This window comes from Achroia grisella, unplaced genomic scaffold (assembly GCF_030625045.1).
Source record: "Achroia grisella isolate CSIRO2021 unplaced genomic scaffold, CSIRO_AGI_Agris_v1 utg6089, whole genome shotgun sequence".
Lineage (NCBI taxonomy): Eukaryota > Metazoa > Arthropoda > Insecta > Lepidoptera > Pyralidae > Achroia > Achroia grisella.
Genome location: NW_026712962.1, coordinates 44,410 through 59,504, shown reverse-complemented (window position 1 = coordinate 59,504; position 15,095 = coordinate 44,410). Strand labels below are relative to the sequence as shown.

Sequence of the window (15,095 nt, the reverse complement as noted above, 5' to 3'; positions counted from 1 at the left end):
AGACAAAGGGAAAGCTATCAGAATTGAAAATTGTTCACCAGAACATACAAAGTTTTCTCGGCTGTGAATTAATTATTCAATTGTTTTTAGAAAAAAATAATATAGATGTTCTATGTTTAACTGAACATTGGCTCAAAGTGAGCAATATGATGTTCAGCTTAAACAATTATAATATTGTCAGCTGCTTTAATAGAAAAATAGTAAATAGAGGAGGTTCTATGATATTGGTGAAAAATAATATAAAAGTAAAAGAACGTAGTGATATTGGCAATCTTTCTGTTGAATGTTGTATTGAAATTTCCTGTGTGGAACTAGACAATTATATAGTTATATGTGTTTATAGACCTCCAAATAGTGATTATAATTTATTTGAAGAGGTAATGGAGGATATTTTAAAAAGAGTATTTAATATTAACAAAAAAATTATAGTGTGTGGTGATTTCAATGTTGACATTTTATCACATAATACCACAAAAACTAAATTAATAAGTTTATTTCAATCCTTTGACTTGAGTAATGTCTTCCACGAACCCACTCGTATCACTGCCACGTCTGCTACTTGCTTGGATAACATATTTAGCAATAGTGACTATTTAGATAAAATAATAATAAACAACCTTCCTTCTGATCACTGTGGTCAAATAGTTATTTTTCCTAATCTCTTAAACAAAATTGGGAAAATTAATTTATTAAAAAGAGACTTGACTAGTTATAAGATAAATAAATTTAAAATATCAGTTCGTAGTAAATTAGATTTTTATCTTCCATCTAATGAACCTAACAAACTTTATACAGATTTCTTCAATATAATAAGGCTTTTAACAAAAAAACTATCAGTATTATTAACAAAACAAAATTTTCAGAATGGGCTACAAAGGGAATTCTTAAAAGTAGAAATATATTATTTGATTTATATGCTCAAAAAAAATACCGTTTCGATAGTACATTCGTAAATTATGTAAAAAGATACTCAAAAACTTTTAAAAAGGTATGTAATGTAGCAAAGTCTAATTATCTAAATAAAAAAATTAAAGAGTCCAAGGATAAGATAAGGACAGTGTGGAATATTATTAACAAAGAAACTGGCAAAGTTAAAAGTCCATATAACGATTTTACGCTAAATTATAATGATAAACTAGTAACGTCCACAAAAGAAATTGTCAATATTTTTGAAAATTTTTTCGCTAATATTCCAACTGATATTACTTCCTCTTTGGACTCTTCTCCTGGTACAGCTAAATCATTCCTTATTGATAATGTTGTTTCTTGTCCGGTTACATTTAAATTTACATTTATTGACATTGCTACAATTACTAAAACATTTAAACAATTAAATTTAAAAAATACTGAAGACCATTGGGGCATGTCTGTTAAAGTTATTAACACCGCTATAGATGTTATTGCTCCATATTTAGTAATTATTTTCAATAAATGTATTTCTGACGGTGTTTTTCCCAATTTAATGAAACATAGCAAAATAACTCCACTCTTTAAGTCAGGAGAAAAAACTGTGGTAGGTAATTATAGGCCTATATCTATCTTACCAGTATTGAGTAAAGTGTTTGAAAAAATTATGCTCAATCAAATGCTACAACACTTTAAAGTAAATAAACTGCTTCACAGTCGACAATTTGGTTTCACGGCCGGTAAATCAACTACTGATGCCGGTGTAGCTCTCATTAAATATATATTTGATTCTTGGGAGAGGTCTCAGGATGCAGTCGGTGTATTTTGCGATCTTTCAAAAGCATTTGATTGCGTTGAACATGAAACACTTTTGCTCAAACTTGAACATTACGGTATTAGATATGAAGCACAAAGCATGATGAAATCCTATCTAAATAATAGAATGCAAGTTGTCGAAATAAATGGTGTAAAGTCTGAAGGAACTAGTATTAAAATGGGTGTTCCTCAGGGCTCTATTTTAGGTCCTTTCTTATTTTTAGTTTACATAAATGATCTTCCTTATATGGTAGAAAAAATAGCTGACATAGTTCTGTTTGCTGATGATACTTCATTAGTATTCAAAGTCAATCGACATATTGATGATTTGGACGAAGTAAACGGTGCTCTTTCTTATGTTTTAAAATGGTTTACGGCTAATAATATGTTACTAAATGCAAATAAAACTAAATGTATCAAATTTACTCTCCCCAATGTAAGGCCGGTAGATTCAAAAATCATGTTGGACAATAAACCTATTAATTTTGTGGATGATACTGTATTTCTAGGTATCACATTAGATTCCAAGTTGCAATGGGGTGCCCATATTACTAAATTAGCGAGTCGACTTAGTTCTGCCGCTTATGCGGTAAGAAGAATTAGACAATTAACAGACGTGGCAACGGCTAAACTTGTGTACTTTAGCTATTTCCATAGCATTATGTCGTATGGTATTTTGTTATGGGGCAAAGCAGCTGATATAAATACAATATTTATTTTACAAAAGAGGGCCATTCGCTCCATTTATAGCATGGGTTCCAGGGAGTCTTTGCGAGAGTGCTTTAAGGAATCAAATATCCTCACCGTTGCTTCTCAATATATTTATGAAAACATCATGTATGCCAGGAAGAATATAGACAGTTTCAAAAGAGTTAGTGATTGCACTAATAAAAGCTTACGTAACAATAACAAACTGATTTTACCTAAATGTCGTTTGGCTAAAGTTAGTAATTCGTTTTATGGCAATTGCGTAAGGTTTTACAATAAAATACCAGAGTCTGTTATAAATCTGACAGAAAAAAGATTTAAATGTCAAATAAAACACTTCCTTTGCAAAAAAGCTTACTATAAAATTGAAGAATTCGTTAACGATAATAATGTTTTTGTAGAAAAATTTTAAATACATAACACTGACAATATTATCTGATTACACTAATAATGAGTGCGTAGCGATTTCTATGTTGATTGTCGCATGCCTCTTACTTGTTACACTGTAATTATTTATATAAAAAAACATCTATCAAAAAGAGCAACACACAAGTTTCTTGCTCATTCTTCTTGTGATGAATCTGCATTCCGAATGAGTGGTAGAATCAAAATATGACTATTCAAAAGTGCTTGTAATGAGTTTATTTGAATAAAGATTATTTCTATTTCTATATATAAGATATAGCGGAATTCTCATTAGGGAAAAGAGGGGTACATCGTAGAATACATGAGGTATATACCAGTAAATTCATTGTAGCTAAAACCAGTCTCTTACACATAACGATTGAAATAAAAAATCATATAGCCCGATGTTGATACGTACGAGTATAAACGTATCAAAATCGGGCTATACGTATAGCGCAGACGCGTTACAACATATCTTCGTCGAGAGAAAAAAATAGGCATGGAATGTAGAATAAACTATAACATAATATATACATTGGCACATAAGCCATATCTGCAGGGTATCGGCTAACGATATTATACCTACACATTTACATTGAATCTTGAATCGTCCCTAATGAGGTACACGATACAGTTACCTACATATCTTGTATATACCTATCTTTGCAAAACAGATGTCATGTAGACTGAATTGACTGCCATCTATTTTCGTGCTTTGTTACTAAGCACCCACTAGTAATCCGAACTGCTTCAGATCTAGAGACATCTAGCGGCTACGGCGGCGAAATAAAATAGCCCGAAGAATAGCCCGAGTTAGGAAGGAACCATTTTCTTGTATGGGATGGGGTATCTGTATGTAATATTATGTTATCTGTGCTATTACACACCTTACAATTAATATCAGAATTACAATTTGCTATTTTATGTTTACTACTCAAACAATTTAGACAGTAACTATGACCTCTAACAAATAAATATCGATCGTATGGGGACATATTACAAAAAGCGGCACATTTATACAAATTATCATGTGTCACTGACGAATTGCATAAAGAGCAAAACTGTTTGACCATATTATTATTGTTTACATTCGCCCGTGTACACTGTATTGTACTAGAATACGTGCGTGTCTGTTTAGTTATTCTGGGAACGACACGTTCGGACTTATTTTGATGTAATTTTACAAAAGGAGTTCTGTGCAATATTTTAATTTGTTCACGTAAAAATGTAACTAAGCTATCGAAACTGGGTATCACAGAACCGCGGTATTCCATATCGAACAAACGAACTATATCTGGGTCTAAACGTTTTAATGCGAGGTATAAAAATACAAATTCTGCTAAATTATCCAATTTTAGGTTTTTTAAGGCCGCAACAGATGATGCGAACTTATCAACGAATGATTCTAGACTTTCAGCGGTTGTACTAGACATAGGTTTTAAGTTAAAAATATTATCCAAATAAGTTGTTGCTTGAAACCGCAGATCTTCATATCTATTAACCAATGTCTCGTAAATAATACTATAATTGGATGCGCACGGAGTTAAGCCTGCGCATACAGACCTAGCCTGCCCCGTGAGTTTACCTAACAGATAATGCAATTTTTCCAAATCAGTAAGTGAGTTGTTATTATGTACTGCTGACAAGAAAGTAGAATGAAATAAATTCCAAACTGTCACATCTCCTGAAAATTCCAACGTACTTAAATAGTCGTTCCGTATAGAATCCAACGATTCAACTTTCGATAAAAACAATTCAATAGAAACATCGTCAACTAAATTTTTTGCAGAATTATAAATACTTTGAACCCGCTCGAAATAAGCTGACCTTCTTGAGATCAAATTGTTTAATTTAATTTCTAAGTCGGATAACGACATTTTGCTATAATTACTGTATACCTACTATTAAAATTAACAAATGCGTAACAAAATTCGAGATTGTTCTATTGTAATACAAGTAGTAGTTTTATAACTACCCACAACTAATACGCGATAATTGAACTATTCATAAATGCATACGAAACAAACTGATGCGAAATGGAATAACTCGAAGAGATTTTATGATGGCTATAACGCGGTATGCGTGAAGTACCTACCTTTTATGCTTATTTGAATTATACTACTAATTGCGGGGTGCAGCAGAAAGAACCAAATGGCTATATAATATCCGGCCGAAGTGGCCAAAAAATGGTGTATAAAATGCGCAAATGAAAATGGAAAGTGGAAAGTGGACTGTATATTTGATTTTTTGGATGAAAGGAGGCAAGGTACCTGGATTACTCGATGTCTTCCCGGAGGCCGGCCGTCCTCTCGTTCTTGTACGATGCTGCACCAGCACACTATGACACTTCACAACACACAAATATTGTCTATATGCAAAAATACACTATATCAGTCTATATATTGTCCAAAATACTAATTTTAATGCGGATGAAAAAACTATGATAGCCACCTTTCAACGATCTCCGAATGACTAAGTGCGCGACAGCCCGAGTCTCGCCGATCGGGCTCGAGCGAAACATCTCTGTCCTTTTCAGATTCCTTGCCAAGGAAAGAGATAAATGTGGAGAGGATGTAAGGAAAGGAAAATAGGTATACAGGCGCAAACAGCTATCAAAATGTTACGGAAAGTACTATATATATATATAGGGAAAAATATGTGGAAACGTCTGTCACGTACCTGTATGGTTCTGCGGATTTCTTGGGCTTCAGGGTCTCGAAGATATCTTCGCTAGCTTTCCAGTTTCACAGTAGGTTTAACACAGTTCTAATTTATTTTAATTCACAACAAATGCGCGCGCGTCATGGCCGCCGTACGGTCAGTTCAGTACTGTAGGTAAGGGAGGGGAACAGAAACTAACGGACTCTAATATAATAATCTGTGCTTACGATGGTACAGGGTAGATTTTGAACATAGCCCCCGCTCTAAACAGCTATGATGTTTACGGAACAAATTATCAAAATTATGGGAAAAATTACAAGGTAAAGGGGCTATATAATATATTACTCAATATATAATATATTACTCAATACGCGTCTGGTACGCCTCCCCATTTTGTAAGAGAACGTTTTAAGGAACCAGTAGAGGTTTTGACCTCGACCACTCGAATTACACCGTCCTGACCAGGAAATAACTGTACTATACGTCCGCGGCGCCACTCCAAAGGAGGGAGGTTGTCATCCTTTATCAAAACCAATTCATCAACATTGGGAGGATTCATAGGAGAAGTCCACTTATTATGAGTTTGAAGGGTTGATAGGTACTCTGAATGCCACCGCGACCAAAAATGTTGAGTAATTTGTTGCAATAAGTGAAAGCGTGAAATGCGATGCTGCTTCTCGTCTCTCAATGGGTACTCGGGTAACGCAGTAAGGGGTTGACCAATGAGAAAGTGACCAGGGGTTAACACTTCAAGATCATTGGGATCTTGAGATAAGGAACACAAAGGCCGAGAGTTAAGTACAGACTCAATTTTTGCAAATACAGTGGTCAATTCCTCAAAGGTAAGGGGATTTTCACCGATTACTCGTTTAAGGTGCGTCTTGGCAGACTTAACGGCTGCTTCAAACAATCCTCCCCAGTAAGGATAGGCCGGTGGCTCAAATACCCAATTTATATTCTTGCGGGCTAGTTGTGAAGCAAGATCATCATGCTTTTGGGACAAGAATGAATCAAGCTCTCTAATATAGTTACTCGCTCCTAAATAATTTCGTCCACAATCCGAACGTATAAGGGTAGGTAATCCGCGACGCGCAACAAATCGGGTAAAGGTAGATAGGAAAGATTCAGTCGTAAGGTCGGATACTACTTCTAAATGTAAATAAAATAATTTAGTTGACAGGCAAACAAATACACACAGATAACTCTTTACTATTTTCTTATTTCGATAGGATTGTACTTTAGTATAGAAAGGGCCCGCAAAGTCAGTGCCAACACGAGAAAATGGTCTAGCCGAAGTAACCCGGTCCCTGGGTAGATCACCCATAGGGGGTTGAGATACGGATGCTTTAAGGCGGTAACAAGAGAGACAATGAAATATTATGTTTTGAATAGCACGTCGGGCCGATAATATCCAGTATTCACGGGAAAGGATAGCATGTAAGGCATTAGAACCAGCATGAGAATTTTCGATATGATAATGGGAAATTATTAATTTAACAAGGGGGTCAGACTTAGGTAAAAGTAATGGGTGACGAGCATCGTATGGGAGTTCAGAATTACGTATACGTCCGCCAACTCTGACTAAACCGTTTTCATCTAGGAAACACGACAGCCGTTTTAAAGGGGATTTAATAACATTACCGCATTTTAAGGATTCTATCTCATTAGAAAATGCATGTAACTGGGTTGCTTTAATAAGCATCAACAAAGAATTACGTCGTTCGTCAACAGAAAGGTAAGGATTAATAACACGTAAATTAACATTTTTAATATTATATAAAACGCAGAATAAAGCCTAACACTCCGACTAGTTTATTTAAGGAACTATACCGGTCGAGGAGAAACGAGAGATCCATAACTAGCGTAGGTATTTCAATTAACAAACAGCGAAGGCCAGGTAAAGAATCAATAGGATTGTTTGTTAAGTCTGTACCAATAGGCCAATGATTAGGGGATTCTGTCAACCAGGAAGGAGACCACCATAGATCATGGTTAAGAAGAGACGATGCGCTAAGACCTCGGGAAGCGCAATCGCTAGGGTTAATAGAACCAGGAACATGATGCCACTCGGAAGGGAAATCGGATGAGGTGATTTGAGACACGCGGTTTGCTTCGAATGTTTGAAGCAGGTGAGGAGGAGTCTTTATCCATGCCAGCACAATTTTGCTATCCGTCCAACTATGGATAGCATCCAACACGATTACCTTCTGTAGACAAATGGTAACGTGATGAATTAATTTTGTGAGGAGCACAGCTCCTTGCAATTCCAACTTGGGAATTGTGAGCCGAGTACGGATAGGGGCAACCTTACTCTTAGAAATGAGGAGATGGACGGAGCTTGGGACCTGTGTGTAAACACTGGTTTAATGAAACACCATTAGAGGTTGGACTACTTCCATTAAAAACAACACGAATTTTAGAGTGGTCGTCGGCCTTAAACACTCCGTGATGGGGAATATAATAATGCTCAAGTAATGATGGATTATAGGAAATGGGAGACATATGGTGAAGATCTATGTACTCACGCATAAATATAATATATTTTTCACGAAGCTCTGAGTTGGCATTGAAACGTCTTTCCAAATTTAGGAAACACTTAACCGCTGACTTGGATTCACCAAGCTGGGGACGATCAGAGATAAACGGAAGTCGGACCATAAAACGACCGTCACTCTCACGGGTGATGCCATTCTTAAAAATACGTTCGCACTCTAACTCCTCAGGATTGGGATTGAGAATTTGAGGCAGTTCCTCAATTTTTTAAAATTTCTCTACGACCTGGGATAGAGAAATGCCAGTCATAGGGGGTTCAAGGTCAGGGAAATTACCAGCAACAGGTCCGGACAATACACAACCAAAAACGGTTGAAAGGCCGGTCAGACCATGAGGAAGAGAAATCGATTTTTCAGGTTGCATAAGATAACCGAACACGTCGGCACCTAACAATACCTCAATAGGCCCTGGTTTATAAAAGGAGGGGTCCGCTACGGTACGGAAAGGTGATTAATACTATTAACAACAGGCCTAGGCAACTCAATCTCAGGATGGGGGCATGCAATTACATCAACAACCACTGCAGGGGTTGTTATCACAGGATACGATCTATGAACTGGTTTAAAGGTAAGGGAACTAGAACCGCGGGAATATACAGATTGAATGTTGCCAATACCGCGAATAGGTACTGAGTTTGATGATAAGGGGACATTCAATCTCTCAACAGCTAAGTCGGTAGTAAGCAGACAACCTTGTGCGCCTGTATCACATAACGCACGGGCCTCTATAAAATAACCATAAGCCGATTTGACATGAATAATGGCGGTAGGTAGGAGGACTAGGGAATTGGAGGGAATAGACATATGTGGTGAGAAAGCAGGGGGGATACAGGGCCTAGTTATTGGGACGAGTTCCGTCTATGGTTGGTATGCATAGAACGGTCGGGGAGGTCACCTGATTTATGATATGTTTTATCTCGGGAAGTGACCGCGGGGGGAGGGGACGTATGACGATAATCTTGTCGTGAGTATGTAGGAGAAGCTCGACGTGCAGGTGATGACGAATCACAACAGGGAGTACGGCTGTTATAAGGGGGACGGCCCCCGCCCGTGCGGGGAGGTGATGTACGCGGTGCACTATGCACAAGAGCATTGCGATAATTTGTATTATTTCGATTCTGATGGTTAGGATAAACAAGGTCTCGAGAATTGTTAAAACACAGTAATGTGTGATGGGAGGACCGAGCACAGACAGCACACCTGTAATCACGTGTGCAATTAGCTATCGAATGTTTATCTAAACATCGATAGCACAGGCCAGACGATTTAATAAAATAAGATCGGTCACGTGGGTTCATATCACGAAATTGGGGACATTCACGTAAATAATGGGAATCACTATTACACATATGGCACTTCTTATTGGAAACTGGTACCTGGGAAACATAGGCCCTACGCGGGTGGTTAGATTGCTGGTTATGCGAGTATTCAGGTCTTCATTCAAACGTACGGGAAGTTGGGGCAGAATCTGCTAATGCTGCATCACCTACATTATCATGGTGGTGGCACTCATCCTCTAAAAAAGTGATGATCTGATCAAACTGGGGCAGTCGTTTACTATCACCACCGTAACGCCGCTCAAAACGAGCCTTTAACTCCAGGGGCAACTTATTAAGGCATATGTGCACTAGCATATATGACCAACTAGTCACAGGTAGCTCTAAGCGTTCCAAACAACGATAAGCTGTTAACAATGGGTTGAGAAACGAAGCACGTAATCCATTCAATTTAGGGGGTATGTTAGGTAAGGTAAGGATCTGTGTTATATATGTATCCGCCAGTATTCGCGTATTATGATATCTCCGCTTTAACAAATCACGAGCGATAGGGTAATTCTCTGCTTCAATACGTAAATGTAATAGTAGACGTTTATGCTCACCCGATAATGCACCAACAAGGTACTGTAACTTATTAGTAGGGCTAAGGTCAGGTTGGGAATCGACAATACTATCAAATTGGTCGACGAAGCTCAAATAGGATCCGCTTTGGCCGTTAAAGGTAGGAATAGGTAAGTCGGGTAGTTTACTTTTAATACACATTAGAGGGGAAGATATTAATGGAAGCCGCTTAGGAGTACTCGACTCTGTAGAGGGATCATGGAACAATTCAAGCTGCAACTCACTAAACCTAAGCCGTAACTCTTCTACCATAGGCCGCATTGACTTAGATAAGGTTAGGGTATCTTTATACTCCTTCGTATCAATCACCGGGTCCAAACCGCCAAGGAGACAAGAACACGCTTCATTAAATTTAGCATAGTTCTCATTCAGTTCAGAAAGCCGCACGATAAGCCTATCACGTGACGCAGAAGGCAGCAAAGTATAAGCATCCGTAATCCAGTCACTGATTAATCGAACAGTACCCATTGACTGACGATACTCAACAGTCTCACTGAATAAACACGCTCTCACCGTATCATTTGGATTCGACATCTTTATTTTAATTATTAATTACCACAAACAAAGAAATATTTAATAAAATATAAAGATATAACTCACGAGTATTTATAAAGGCCAAATAAAATATAATAATAATAGATTATTATTGTATTATCAATAATCAACTATATTTTCAAGCAAATAATAGTAATAACTTCCAACGTACACATCGAGCTCTCAGTTATTTTTCGTTTTAACCTATAAAAACCTACTGTTCAAAGTTTGCTAGCGCTTTAAAGTGTTTAGTGTGATCGTCTTCGTGTCCGGTGTTGTTGGTGTAAACAAGTGATCGCGAAATTTCGATTAATTTAACTTTTATAAACTGTGAATTACCATACTCTTTTTCGTGGAAGAGGGTATATGAAAATCGTAGACACTGTTGGCAAAGTATTGATCTGGATCACTACAGCGACATCTCACGGCGAATAGCAGGTACTCAAACGTGAGCCCTCTAGTGGTTATTCAGAATACTATTTCAACATGGTCAAGTGCGCTGCTTGTGGCAAATTCATGGCTACTTCAGATGGCGTTGCGTGTCACAGGTGCTCTGCTATTCACCACCGCGCATGCGTGGGTTTGCCTGCCGTCGGACAGGTGGCGCTTACTTGGGTTTGTCCAGAATGTAAAGCTAAGGAGCCGAGACAAAGTAATCTGGCCACCCCTGTACGTGGTATACATGCGGATTGCACGTCGAGAAGTGATGACCTGCTATCACACAATATGTCACTAGACGACACCGCTCACAATATTACAGAGGAGTTTACAACTCAGGAATGGGCACTTGAATTTAGATTGTTCCGTACAGAGATGCAAGCTGCGAGATCGGAGATGCAGGTACTTCGACAGGAAATTACTGAATTGAAGAACACTATTAGCCAATGTAATAGCAGAATGGATTCTATCGAAGCCAGGGTTCTGAGTTTGGAGAAAAGAGTGGAGAGACAGCTGTTATCGATATGACTGGTTTACAGAGTACTATAGTACAGTTACAGGAAGAGATTGCTGAAAAAGAAAGAAGCGAGCTTCTCAATGACGTAGAAATATCTGGGGTCCCTGAATTCGAAGCTGAGTCGGTGGAAAATATTATCATCACTGTGGCTGCCAAATTGGGTATAAGCATGGACGAGCGTGACATCGTCAGTGCCTCGCGCGTGGGTCTACGACGGGGTACATCTACCGGCGGTGACGCAACTGAAGGGATGCCACGCCCGCGCCCGCTTGCCGTCAGACTAACACGACGTCTCCTTCGAGATCAGCTCCTGCGAGCCGCACGGGTACGCAGACATGCGTCTACTGCTGATATGGGTTTGCCCCAGCATGAACCGCAGCGCCTATATGTCAATGAACGACTTACAAAAACATACCGCAGCTTATTTGGGAGGGCGCGCGAGGCTACCAGGCGACAGAGATGGCGATTTGTCTGGACCAGGAATGGCCGGGTATATGTTAGGCGCGATGTACTTTCTCCTGTTCACACGATTCGTCAGCAGGCAGATATAGATCGCATTTTTAGTACCGATGCCTCACCTGTATACATTCAATAATGTTTTAAATGAATTGTGTTCTTCATCATTACATTGCATCTCTATTTTTTACAGACTTCTTAATTTTGTACTTGTTCCTTGGGTGGCTTTGTGTCTCTCTGTTGGTTTGTGTGAATTTAAATTAACTGAACTAATTTACTTAAGTTTTATGTCCATATACTTATCACATAATTTATCGGTCTTTTACATTAGTTTTTCATCACGACACGTAACACAAACATACATCAATCGAGATCAAATATACAATGCTAATTATTTTGCAAGACATACTTTGTTAGTTCGCCTCAATAGTATTTATAAATTAATATTTCTATTCTTGGGCATCACATCATACAATCAAAACATATATTTATTTATACATTATGTTTATCTTCAACGTGTTTAAACAAAGATACCTAAAGATTGGTCTCTTTAATGCCGGATCCTTGGGTACAAAGCATGACGAGATAGAGGTTGCAGTAGGGCGACATTCCCCTGATATATTAGCTATAAACGAGACGTGGCTTCGGCCCGGAGAAGAGGGACGTGCTCCGTCATTACCTGGGTACACTTTACGTCACGTTCCCCGTCCCAGAACAATCCGCGGCCGTGGTGGTGGTGTTGGTTTTTATGTGCGTCAGGGAGTAAATGTCAGAGTGCTCCGCAATGTACCATATACACCCTCAGTGGAACAAATGTGGCTATCCCTAACGATCAAATCCTTACGGATAATCATTGGAACGGCTTATCGACCCCCGTGGCTGGATGTCGACTTGTTTTTCGATGCGTTAACTGAGAGTATATCATCCATCTCAAGCTATGATCACATTGCGTTATTGGGAGATTTTAATATCAACTTGCTGAATAACTCGGAACAGAATTCGCATAAATTAAACTCTTTTTTAAAATCCTTGGGTCTACAAAATTACATCACTCAGCCTACACACTTTACACAGACTAGTGAGTCTCTCATTGACCTTATTTGTACTGATACTCCTGTTATAAATATCTGCATTGATCATATACCTGAGCTCGGCGGCCATGCAATGGTTTATGCGCAATTTAAAATAACAAAAAAGAAACAATCGCCACTTTATAAGTTATATAGGCCAATAAAAAATATAGATATGACATCGTTCAATAAAGATTTAGATACAATTCCATGGGATTCAATCCGCTACTTAGATACAGTGACTGATATGGTGACCTGCTTCAATGCATATGTAACTGAGCTCTTTAATTGCCACGCTCCGGTAAAAAAAGTCTTATGTAGGGATAAACATAAACCGTGGCTGACAAGCAATGTACGGCTCATGATGAAATTACGGGATTCAGCTCATGCAAAGTCTAAAAAGCATGACAATGTGGTACTGCGGGACGAATATAAAAGATTAAAACATCTTGTTAATGTCGGTATGCATTTTGAAAAGAAGGCTTATTTCGAATATAACATTAATAAAAAAATTAAGGATTCCAAATCTTTATGGTCAAACTTAAAAAAGACTGCTTTACCTAATACAAAGGTGAACAGCTTGCCCTTGTCTGTAAACGATCCGGATAAAATTAACGATCATTTTTTAAAAACTCCAGGTATTGACGAAGTTCGCATATCCGATCTGACTTACTTTGAGCATCATAGGTGTGGTTCATCTACTTTCAATTTAAAACCTGTTGACACACTTACAGTAGGTAAAATTATGCTACAAATAAAATCAAATGCTTTGGGCATTGATAATATATCTAAAGATATGATGCTTTTAACACTCCCTAGGACACTGGACATTATTACTTTCATAATTAATAAGTCTATAGAGTCTTCAACATTCCCTGCAATATGGAAAACAGCGGTGGTATGTCCTATCCCTAAGGTTACCAACCCATCAAATTTATCAGATTTGCGACCGATTAGCATATTACCTTTTTTGTCTAAAGTCCTGGAAAGGATTGTCCATCTACAAGTGTCCTATTACTTGGAAGCCAATAACATATTACCACCTTTTCAATCTGGATTTAGAAAACGAAGAGGTACGATCACTGCATTATTGGATGTTGTGGACAATGTTTTGGCGGCTATGGATAAGGGAAATGGTACCTTGCTTACTTTGCTCGATTTTTCGAGGGCTTTCGAATGTTTAAATATAAACCTCTTACTTTCAAAACTTAGATACTATGGATTTGATGAGCAAACAATACTCTGATGTGATAGTTACCTCAGTAATCGTTATCAGCTCGTACGACGACACTCTACTATATTCCCATCCTAGATCATTGACGCGAGGAGTCCCGCAGGGATCAATTCTAGGTCCCCTATTATTCATTCTGTATAGTGCTGACATTGCTAGATACTGTGAAGGATGTTTATAGCAATATGCGGATGACTTACAAGTTTACATGTCTATAAATCCTCAAGATACAAACATGGCGGTTAGAATATTGAACTCAACACTTTTCCGTATATCGAACTGGTGTAATAAAAATTCTCTTGTTTTGAATCCGGCTAAGTCGAAATTCATGATATTGGGTTCTAAATTGCAGGTACAAAAAATTAAAAATCAAACACCAGTTATAACAGTAGAAGGTACACCTCTGTTGCAAGTAACTGAAACGCGCAATCTGGGTCTACTAATGGACTCTGGTCTTAAATTCGAAAACCATGTCCTAGATTGTGTGGGGAATTCCTTCTACAGACTAAAGATATTGTACAAAATTCGAAATTATCTTTCAACTGATCTACGTGTTCGACTGTGCGATTCTCTGATATTGTCCAAGCTGAGTTACGGTTTAGCTGTTTTCGGTTCATGTACACTAGCTAGATCACGGCGGCTTATCCAACGTGTACAAAATGCATGCGCCCGTTTTTGCTTCCGTATACCACCGCGTAGTCATGTCTCTCCTTATCTCAATAATGCTAAACTACTAAATATGTCTTCACGTTACAACCTTTATTTTGCGACTTTGTTGTTTGATGTCATTGAATCCAAAATGCCTGATTACCTTTATAGAAAACTTGTGTGGTCTGGCAATCAGCATGCTTTTAAAACCAGGGCTTCGTTGTATCGACTAGTGACTCCAGCACATCGGACTAC

At 38.1% G+C, this 15,095-nt stretch overlaps 2 protein-coding genes across 2 annotated transcripts; both read left to right on the top strand.

Moving 5' to 3' along the window:
* Nucleotides 1-11,442: 11,442 nt before the first annotated feature.
* On the top strand, nt 11,443-12,030 carry LOC131848984 (uncharacterized). Its single transcript, XM_059198958.1, has one exon. It carries the CDS (start codon nt 11,443-11,445, stop codon nt 12,028-12,030), a length of 588 nt encoding a protein of 195 aa, XP_059054941.1.
* A 1,106-nt stretch (nt 12,031-13,136) lies between these two features.
* Nucleotides 13,137-14,207, top strand: LOC131848983 (uncharacterized). The gene has a single exon (XM_059198956.1). The coding sequence runs from the start codon at nt 13,137-13,139 to the stop codon at nt 14,205-14,207; it is 1,071 nt and encodes a 356-aa protein (XP_059054939.1).
* The last annotated feature ends 888 nt before the right edge of the window (nt 14,208-15,095 follow it).